Source organism: Hippocampus comes, unplaced genomic scaffold (assembly GCF_001891065.2).
Source record: "Hippocampus comes isolate QL1 unplaced genomic scaffold, H_comes_QL1_v1.1 scaffold36, whole genome shotgun sequence".
Classification (NCBI taxonomy): Eukaryota; Metazoa; Chordata; class Actinopteri; order Syngnathiformes; family Syngnathidae; genus Hippocampus; species Hippocampus comes.
In genome coordinates, this window is record NW_017805695.1 from 325,628 (window position 1) to 336,545 (window position 10,918).

The window sequence follows — 10,918 nt, forward strand, 5'->3', positions numbered from 1 at the left end:
AAATGCTCCTGAAATTAAGTGCTGCTTGACGAGCCTATACAGTGTTGTGTTCATGTATGTGACGTCACTGAAGGCCTAAGGTTGAAATGCACGGCCCACCACTGGTCTTCACATGAAAACGGTCGGTGGCACGAAGAATTTTGGGGCCAGCTGCCTTTTTAAAAATATTTAATAGCTGTTGCGCATTGTTGGAGTCTCAGTGCTAAGTAAATATTTTAATTCTTTTTTTAATTGATTTATTTTTGGAAGCATTCATATTAATTCCTACAATTGCAATTCTTTGATTTTAGGGGGGATAGTACACCCTCATAGACATGAATGCAACTGTACAGTATAAAGACGCTGAAGATGAAAAAAAAGTTTTTTTAAATGATTTCTTATATCATCAACATATGGGGACCAGCCCGACTGACAGGGCCACCACAATTCGGCTCTCGTGGGGCCACACCCAAAAAGGCTGAATGTCAAACCCTGGTTTTCCAAATAATGGCTATGTACCAGTAAGCCACACTGATGCGCATCTTACCTGCAATATTGGTCCCCTGCTCTGATGGCCACCACGGCAATCGTCTCCTTGCACTTGACACATTTCTTCGACACACTACGAGATCAAGCAGTCATCATGAAAAACGTTATAGTAAAAATTACCTTATTTTCCACATCATAAAGCGCACCTAAAAACATTCAATTTTCCCAAAAGCAGACAGTGCGCCCTATAATCCTATGCGCCTGATGTGTGATGTTGCACAGTCTCTTTATATTCCCCATTGAGTTGTTTCCCTGCGGTTGTTCCTCTGCCATTTAGTGGTGATTACTAGCAGGAACCAATTGTAACCGCAAAGGGTTCTTTCTGCCCGACACTAACTGACGTGCATTCGCCAACACACACTCAAACGAACAACTACTGTGAGCTCTGCACAGCCATTATGATAGGAAGATAATACCAAAAGCATAGTTAACTACTAACTAAACCAGGGGTGTCAAACTCAGGTCCTGGAGGGCCGCTCTCCTGCATGTTTTCCAAGTCTGACTGTTGCCACACACCTGATTCAAATGAACAGGTTCAATGTCAGGCTTCCGCAGAGCTTGCTGATGATCTTATCATTTGAATCAGGTGTGTTCCAACAGGGAGACTTGGAAAACATGCAGGACAGCGGCCCTCCAGGACCTGAGTTTGACACCCCTGAACTAAACAAAGGAAGAAGACAAGCAAAACTTCTCAGGATATTTAGCCGCTTGTGGATGTGAGCCCACAAGGTTTGTGTGCCTTTTTGTCTTCCATTTATTGTTTTGTCATGCCATTTGTATTTATGGGTTTCATGTCCGTGTTTGTGACCAGTTCTCATAGCTTTGCTACAGCTGCAGCGGTTGTGAAGGCTCTATATCAGGGGTGGTCAACCCGCGGCTTGGAATATCTCCACCTACGCCCACATCATTCTCTGAAAATATCAAAGCAATCGCCTCAATATTTTTGATTTTATGAATATTAAGCGTTTTCGCCATTAAGCAACATGAAGTTCGAGTATGCACCTATGGAGAGGAAGACAGTAACGTCCAAAAATGATCAAATATTGGTGTGATCGTTTTGACATCTTCAGACATAGTTGTGCACATAGGTAGAAATGTGCACATGAATTTTGGTGGTGATTGGTCGGAGTGATATTAAGCATTTTTTTTATGGAGAGAAAAACACTGTGCATGAAATCTAAAATATTGGGGGGGATTGTTTTGATATCTGAGATTAATATGGGCATGGGTGGAGATGTGCACATGAATTTTGATGCCCATTGGTTGTAGCTGTTTCGCATTTGGCTTTTTCATCAAAAGTGAACGCTTCTGTGGAAGAAAAAGCCAAATGTCCACAAAATCCGTAATACTGTGGTGATTGTAATATTTTCAGCGGTTGGAGTGGGCATCAGTACATAGCTGCATGTCAATTTTGTTAACCATTGGTGGTGGTTTTCTGACATTAAGCCACGCTAGGCTTTTTTTTCCCATTGAACGTTTTAGACTCTCCCCAAAAACTTTAACGCAGGGGTGTCAAACTCATTTTTTTCACGAGCCACATTCATTATGGTTAGGGTTTCCCTTGGAGGACCGTTATGAATGTTTAATCACCTCCAGATATTCCAAACACACAACAAATTGATGGATCATGTGTTTTTAAATCAGAAGTCAAGAATAATGACTTGTTTAAACATTGTTTACGTTCATGTAATAAGGGGTGTGGAAACGAGAAAATGCTTGCAGTATCTCCACGTTATTATGGATTACATACGACAATTTGAAATTTTGGGTCCGACTTTAGCAGGCATCAAAGAAGTTGATATGCTTGATTTGCTTTCGTGGGCCACATAAAATGATGTGGCGGGCCAGATCTGGTCTCCGGGCCTTGACTTTGATGCCCGTGTTTTAACGAGTCACATTGTTTCGTATTAAATGATTGATTTTAATACCTACAACATGCATACCCGTCAAGCGAATCAATCATTTTATATTGGAGTCACATCATTTCATTCAGACACATAGGCAAGACTAAATTAAAATAAAACACCGCCTTTGTGTGCTGAAAACAGTTTTCCTAATTGTGTAACGAAGTTTTCAAAAAAAAATAATTACCTTGAAACCTTCTCCTGCTCCAAGTCATCATGATAGGCTTCATCCACCTGACACATTGGACCGAAAACAAAGATTTCTACGAACGTGAAGAAGTTACTTTCGTTGCAGCGTTGATTCCTACGACTGTCACCGATCAGAATTTCAACTCGGTTCCGTCTTCGTCTTCCTCTCCTTCCACTTGTACTGGTGTTAAATGTTGGCTGGCAAATAACGTTTCGGTGCATTACCGCCAACTAGCGGTAAGGAATTCGGGATTATTTTTTTTTTGTGTGTCTTCTTAGAATTAATTGTACATTCATCTTTGGGGGTAAAAAAAAAAAATATATACACAGCACTATATATATACACACATACATATATACATACAGTATATATCATTTATTATTATTTTTAATGCAGCTTTGTTCAACACAATCCAGAATCATGATTTTGGTCCAAAAATTATAAATTGTTCGGACCTAGGTGAAATTATTGAATATATCCACCAACCACACATATCAGAACCTTACATTGGGCTAAAAGGTTCTGTGAGACGACAGGATGTATTGCTTTATTGAAAAGAATGATGACAAACACTTGTAAAAGGTTCAGATCTGTCACACGAAAGTATTTACAGATTAAATATTCACTGGGGTTCTGCGCCGTTAGATTTTGTTGATGTTGGCTGAGGGTAGGGTTGACTTGTCCAAATCATCAAAATAACAATGAGTCAAGGCCTCACGTGTTGAGATCCGTTGGGGAGGATTGTAGGCCAACATTTTCTGTAAATGAGAAGAGAAAATGTTACCGTCTATGGCGGGCGCACGCACCCCCGGCCTGAAAGCCACATTGACTTTATTGCTTTCTGAAAGAGTCAACTACTTTGGGATAATTGATCTTATAAACGCTTACCAACGCATCAATATATTGATCACACAATACAGTAGAGCTACATCAGCTGACTGCACGCAAATGCAATTTAGGGGAAATATTGACAAAGCTTCATTACATCATGGACCCAATTATAGTACATATAGTAGAGTACATCATGAACATTTTTTAAAGAACAAAGTCATAAATACAAGATTGGTGTCAATTGATATCAATTAAAAAAAAAAGTTTATATGACGAGATTATATTTCAAAGTACGATAGGAGACATTCAAACTCACATTGTAAGAGCAACAACAACCACTACTCCGCTGAAATACAGTATCTTAAATCTCAGTTTTAGGTAAATATATTTAACTTTTTGCCCTGGTGCACCCAATTCGATTTGACTCTCGGTCTCGGACTGGCTGGACTCTGGATTTTGCGTGAAGAGATCAGGACTGATCTGCTGTTCTTCAACTTCATCAATATAACAAGGAGAAGCATTTGGGGGAAACAACAAAGTCCTTCATGTATTACACCCCACCACGCTTGTGACAATGACTGCAAACGTTGCAGTGTTGTGACAGAGGATCACATCGGAGTTATTTGTAAATTCACAAGATACACAGGAATTACGGTATCTCTTACTGCTCAACACGTTCAGACAAAGCAAACTATTTTGTTCAATTTGTCGGTCTGGGTACATTTAATTTTTCTCTGAATAAGCCAAATGAATTTAGACGATATATAGAGTTTTGGAAAATCGCTCCTGATACCGTGTACGAATGAATAACCTTACTTTCAATAGGTCCAGACCATTCTTGTCCAGGTTTTTCACCGTGGAGGCAAGGTTGCCAGGCTTCCATTTTGGAAAAGTGCTTTTGTAGTCAGGTAGGCTTTCCACATCAGGCCAAACAACATTATCTGGTGTTCCCAATGTCCTGAAAACAAACAAATAAAAAATACCAATAGACAAGAGGTATTAAAAGGAAATTTGAAATTGAAACAACCAACCGCACTTGAAAATTAGTCGATCAATTATTTTCATAAAATGCATGCTTAAGACTAGGGCGGCAACTAATGATTATTTTAATTATCAAATTCACTTGTCGATTATTTTGGCTACGTTCAACACTGTAGGCAAACATGATGGAAAGCGGATTTTTTCTGCCCATGATTTTTTTCTCAAAGTCTGATCGGCTCAATTCAAATTTTTTTTTTTCAAATCCGACCTGTGCCGCCTCATAGATCGGATATGTATCCATTTTTTTGCAATATGGCCACAGTCTAAATGGACAGGTCGCGTACATGCGACTTAAGCCATATTAGTCATTGCCGCGCGGGCAGGGGAAACAGGCTACTTGGGAGGGAGATTGACAACTGTCTGTGAATCTGTAAACTTGTTTCAAATAACAGTATTGACTTTATATTAGACTTTAATTTAATCCCACTTGAAACATGAAGAGAACATTTGTAGTGATTGTTCACAAACAAGGCAGACTAAGGTGCATGTAATGTAGGCGACGACGCCCCCCCGCCACAAAAAACAGTTGAGAGTTGCAGTCTGAAGGTAACTGTCGATTTTTCTGTGAATTGGATTTTTAAAAAAAACATTGAAATTTCCATCCATTTATTCAAAAGTTGGACCTTATTTCAAATTAACAGTGAAGAAAAATGAATTACGACTCACTGGTTTGGAAGATAAGATCGGAAAATAGGCAAAAATGTTGATCGTTGTTTTCCAAAGTAATAGCAAATGTTTTATTTTGTTCGAAATTTTTAAAAATGGATTAAAATTTTGATTTAGCCCAAAAAAGGAGAAATTTTGATTTGTTTAAAAACCATTCTTACATTTCGCTTGCTTGCAAACAAAAATGCAAATGGATCTGGTTAGGAGTGTTCCAAACAGGGTTTTAAGGTTCCGATTCCAATTACATGTAAAGCCTTTTTTGTACATCTTGCAGGTGCTACACGTGCCACCAAATTTTCATAACTATCGGTCAAACTTAGTGGGACGAGGCTCTGTTAAACCTCTGTAGGGGCGCTACATATCCGTTTTTTGGTACTTGTGTATGGCAATTTTAAATTAAGAAATTTTTCACCGGGCCAGACCCAACGCGTGTGCAAAGTTTGGTAAGTGCGTGTTCATCTTTAGTCCCTCAAAAATGCAATTCATTGTGGAGAATAATAATTTCTACAAAAACAAATAATTTTGAGAAAAATGACATCACAGCAGTCGCTGTTGAGTGGCAACCATGCAAAGACGTGCATGATTTGAACATGGAGGAGAAATCATGACGTCACAACGTTGCGCTCTGCTACGCTGTAAATGTAATCGTGACTAAGTATAGAAATACAAGGCTGATTGTTGAGACTGCTACAGCGCCCAAACTTGAATGTCTGGTACAAGGCCAGACAGCTACCCCCGCCCATTGTGAAACTGAGACGATTAACGGTTTCCAACAGCGAAACATAGCGTAACGAAGCTAGATGGTAATGCTTGTCTGGCTAATGCTAGCAGTGATGTTTCCAAAGAAGGCAAAAGAAAGGCATGTACATTGAAACTAAGCCATACCTCAATTCTCAACTGATTTTCATGACTTTTTGGTTAACACCAAACCCTGTGCTATCAATACACAGCAATGGATCCTTGATTTTTTGTTTGTGACACTGTGGAACGCGTTAATACGGACCGGATTCAATTTGTCTTACTCAACAATGGCGAACTCCATGCCTACACAGGATGCGAATGGCAAAACATAATTTAGGAGATTATACACATATTTATCTATATTTACTGTTGCATTAATTTAGTTATTTGAAATAAATTGACATGACACAATTTGATTTGTACTGTGTGAAGATATGCCATAGTCTCTCTGCATGAGATTATTTGATGAAATGAATACAATGTTTTAAAGATATTTCTTATGTAAATCAAGGACATTATGAAGGAAGGTAACAAGGTATGAAAGAAACAGTTTATCGAAATCAGCCATTTTCGTTAATTACATTCGCTTTGAAAGCTTTGAGTCCGGAACAGGGACAATCCGAGTGGGATAAATCCAATTTTCCACCTTCCGTGAATACAGCATAAGCACACCACATGTCATATCAAGCCACTTGGTTCCCAGAGTGCATTGTGTGGGGAAATATATTAAAATTATTAAGTTATAAGGATGTTAATACTGCTCACATACGTCTGTGTTACTATTAGTTGAATGTTTGCGCTCATATTTGTCATACTTTTTTTTTTTCTTAAACACCGTGTGATTTTAGGTTTTGTGTGAAAATAGTGACATCCAGGTCAATTCCTTCTTTCAATCTGCTATGATTTAAGCAGTGCTGGTAAAAGCTAAATTATGCATAGAAACAATTACATTTCGCATTACAAACTGTTATGTTATTTAAAAGGAACACAGTTATGTAAATTTCTCTGTAATAGAATATCACTCTTTTTTGCAGTAGCTGCACACAATTTTTTTTTTTTTTGCAGTATCTGCAAATGGGTAGACTACAAAAATAAGGCCATGAACAATTGGCCACTTCGGGTGACTGATTGACCATTAAAATCTTTGATTGGCGATCACACACTTTTTCACAAAAATCGGCCAATCACGATCGGTGGCAGATCCCTTGCTCTGGGTGGAGCTTCGCATTTCAAACAAACTACACACTACCTGAAGATTCTAAAGAGCTGGTCTATTTCAGAGTCTCCTTGGAACAGTGGCTTCTTTGTGGCAAGCTCAGCAAAAATGGTGGCAGCGCTCCAAACGTCAACAGGAGTTGAATATCGGGGGGAACCCAGGAGAACCTCGGGAGCCCGATACCAAAGGGTTACAACCTGGAAAGATATCAGGCTGCATTTATCTCAGAGGACATTTGAGAGGATTTGTGATACTTGTAGTCAATTTGAGGTAATTTTTTGGAGGAGGCACAACAAAAATGTACATTTTAAATATCTTATGCATATGGATGATTCCCACGTGTGCCTGCCCACCCATCAAGTGTAAAATTACACAAATGAGTAACTTTTGTTGTCTATTAATTGCTGAGAATACGATGAGGAGACATTCTGCGAACATGCCTTTTTACTGATATGTTGATGATTGCGCAAAACATGGTGCCAGAGAGTGCTAGATGGCCCTCAAGGACAACACGAGCAGCCAGTGTGAAGGAATACTGACTTTTAAATAATGTTACTAAGTATTCAGTTGTTTTAAGTTATCATGGTTACGTTTCTTAATGTACCATATTTTATGGACAATTAGTTTTTTTCCCCATAGTTTGATTGGGGGGTGTGAATTTTATTCTGGAGCGAATTACATATGTGTGTGAAATTATGAACACATTATTATGTCATTTCACATGTTATTTTCACATGAAACCGCAAGAGGGCGCTCCAGGCCTATATTGATAAAGTGACCATAAGTCTTACTTCAGCGATGTAGAAGAGGAAGAGCAGCATCTTTTATCTCCAGAGTTGGCGGAGTTGTTTCATTGGATTTAGTGGTTTGGAGTGACACTGATGGTTCGGTGAACTTGTTAGCATGTTCTTTATGCGATAGTTATCTGAATAACTCTTAATAAGTTCCGTGAACATAGCAGGCACTTTCTCAGCTCGTTGTTTACGCGTCATGTAACGTTAGCATATCATATACTTACTCAGCCTGTTGTTCTCTTTTATTTTTATTTTAAATTGCCTTTCAAGATGACATGTCTGTTCTTGGTGTTGGATTTTATCAAATAAATTTCCCCCCAAAATGTGACTTCTACTCCATTGCAATTTATTTGGGTTTTTTTCCCCTTCTTTATTCTGCATTTTATGGCTGGTGCGATTTATACTCTGGAGTGACTTTTAACCCGGAAAATACTGCACTAAATATTCTCCATTAGACTTAAAAATAATAATAATAATAATAATAATAAAATTAAAAATCTGTGGATTTCAAGAAAGAATATTTTAGATTTGCAATTTTAATACTGTGATACAACAGTATTTTCGCTCAGTTATCACACAATCAGAAACTAATATCGGTGCATCCCGAGCCACCATCTGCAGTTTGCGATTGTCCTGTTCCATCTCGTTTACTCCTGTCATTCAATGTGCTGCTGGCTTTGAATAATTATTGTCAGGGCAGCGTAAACTGAAATAGCGTCTCACCTCATGGGTATAGACCCTGACAGGAACACCAAAGGCCCGAGCCAGTCCAAAGTCAGCCAGTTTGATAACTCCCTTGTTGTCAATCAAAAGGTTCTGGGGCTTCAGGTCCCGATGGAGGACTCGCCGACAATGACAGAAATATATGCCCTCTAAGATCTGGTAGAGGTAGCTCTAAAGAGGCAGTGACAAGAAGAATATGAAAATTAAAGGTGTTTGATGTTATTAAAATGTATGAACAATGGCACGAAGAAATACAGTATACAGTACAAGCATACTGATAAGAACACTCAACTTGTTGTCGGGTAATATTTTAGTAAACATACTGCAGTGATTTCTAATCACTTTCTCATGAAAGATCATGAAGTGTGCCATGGGAAATGAGCCAATTTCAATTTTTTTTCTCCAAGATCTGGCACAACTTGATCATTTTTTCCCCAACTAAATAGGCCAAGATTTACCACAGAGTTAAGCCCAATTGTAAATCGAGGGTGTCAAAAATAATCGATGAATCAACAACTAATTAATTTTCAAATGAATTGAGTTATCGTTTAACTTAAAATTGCACTGTGAGGGAGATGTGCTCACCAATCATCCACCGTGCGGCGTCTATTCAACTATTTTTTTTAGAATGTAATTAAATAACAATCATGTGGATTCGGTGTAAAATGTATAATTTTTGAGCTGCAACTATGGATTATTTTAAATAATCAGTTTTTTAAAATGTAATTTATTAGTCACATTTCAAAAATATTAAATTTAGATCCACTTACTATTCTAAAACAGAATATTGCTTCAAAGAGACATAATAGGCAATTAACAAACAAATTATGATTCAGTTACTATGTTGGTCTGTAACATGTCAGAAAATAAGTGGGAAAATAAAAGCAGCAAATGTCCTCTACGGATTAAACACAAAGACTACTCATTAACATAGAGCAGTGGTTCTTAACAGTTTTTACTGTGTGTTTCTTCTTAGGATGTCTTCCAAATGAAAGTATGTGAAAAACTATGCAAAATCCTTAACTGAATTGACAAATCAAACAAAGTAAATCATGAATCATAAATCGAATTGGACCTTATGAATCAAATGCATTTTGGAACTCTGAATCCATATCCAGCTCTCGGTTTTTCGAATGTCAGAAACACGCCAAGACTCATTGAACAATGGGAAACACTGACCAATTGAAAGGGTCATGGTACAAAAAACGGAGTATTACCTTGACAAGCATCGGTTCCATGTACTGGCCAGAAGGGATGGAGTCCAGGTATTTCTTTAGGTCCATGGACAGGAACTCGAAGATAAGATAGAGGCGAGACTCCTGCATCAGGACATCTAAGAGTCTGTATAATGAAACACCCTTTTCAATAACACTGTGTGACTGTGCACATTTCTACATAGTGTACATTTACGTACAAATTGTTTTCCTGGATTTACATGTCAAATTTTTCTTAAAGTATGGAGACCTAAAATGTACCAACTGAACCACCCAGGCAGGTCATGACTTGATTGTGTTAAAAGTATATAAATAACATGTCAAAACATTGGTTTCTATGTTTTTGAAGATTAATTGGGAAATTACTTAAAACAGACTCAAACAAAAACCCAGAGAGAACAACTGTTGTGCACTGGGGAAGCTGAGGGCTCATTTGGCGGTTATGCTCAAGTGTACGTTGACAATGCTCATCAGTATATCGAAAGTGGCAACTTCACTTAATGAAATTGAACTCAAGAGCTTGATCTCATTATTTGCTTTGTGTTGTGAGCCAAAATCTGAGGTACAAACAAGCTTCAGAAACACCACTGATATAGTGAAGTGAAACAAATATATCAAATATCAAAAAATATATAAAATAAAATGCTTGATAGGTACTAATATAGGTATATATACTGTGTGTGACAATGCTCATCAGTATATCGAAAGTGGCAACTTCACTTAATGAAATTGAACTCAAGAGCTTGATCTCATTATTTGCTTTGTGTTGTGAGCCAAAATCTGAGGTACAAACAAGCTTCAGAAACACCACTGATATAGTGAAGTGAAACAAATATATCAAATATCAAAAAATATATAAAATAAAATGCTTGATAGGTACTAATATAGGTATATATACTGTGTGTATGTGTGTGTATATATACACACACACACAGTAAATATTCTCTAGTGCGGACTCGTGTTTGCGCTGTCCAATTTGTCCTGATAACAGAAATTCCTCATTTGAGAAATGAGCATGGTACATGTCCTTTATGAACCTGCAAGTATGTTGACAAAATGCACGTGTAACA

At 37.8% G+C, this 10,918-nt stretch overlaps 2 protein-coding genes across 6 annotated transcripts in view; both read right to left on the reverse strand.

Moving 5' to 3' along the window:
* Nucleotides 1–2,791, reverse strand: part of ctu2 (cytosolic thiouridylase subunit 2 homolog (S. pombe)) — a 22,561-nt gene extending 19,770 nt beyond the window's left edge. For 2 of the 4 annotated variants that reach the window (XM_019882213.1, XM_019882212.1), the window contains exons 1-2: nucleotides 2,620–2,790; nucleotides 527–601 (exon numbers count right to left, since the gene is read on the reverse strand). In XM_019882213.1, the coding sequence (XP_019737772.1) occupies nucleotides 527–601; nucleotides 2,620–2,675 (131 nt within the window). In that variant the 5' untranslated portion in view covers nucleotides 2,676–2,790. Of the gene's footprint in view, nucleotides 1–526; nucleotides 602–2,619 lie in introns of all 4 variants that reach the window. The other 2 variants (XM_019882216.1, XM_019882215.1) reach the window with 1 other exon arrangement.
* A 351-nt stretch (nucleotides 2,792–3,142) lies between these two features.
* Nucleotides 3,143–10,918, reverse strand: part of cdk1 (cyclin dependent kinase 1) — a 15,432-nt gene continuing 7,656 nt past the window's right edge. For both annotated transcript variants that reach the window (XM_019882193.1, XM_019882194.1), the window contains exons 4-8: nucleotides 9,852–9,975; nucleotides 8,635–8,805; nucleotides 7,151–7,314; nucleotides 4,270–4,411; nucleotides 3,143–3,380 (exon numbers count right to left, since the gene is read on the reverse strand). In XM_019882193.1, coding sequence (XP_019737752.1) covers nucleotides 3,264–3,380; nucleotides 4,270–4,411; nucleotides 7,151–7,314; nucleotides 8,635–8,805; nucleotides 9,852–9,975 — 718 coding nt within the window. In that variant the 3' untranslated portion in view covers nucleotides 3,143–3,263. The remainder of the gene's footprint in view (nucleotides 3,381–4,269; nucleotides 4,412–7,150; nucleotides 7,315–8,634; nucleotides 8,806–9,851; nucleotides 9,976–10,918) is intronic.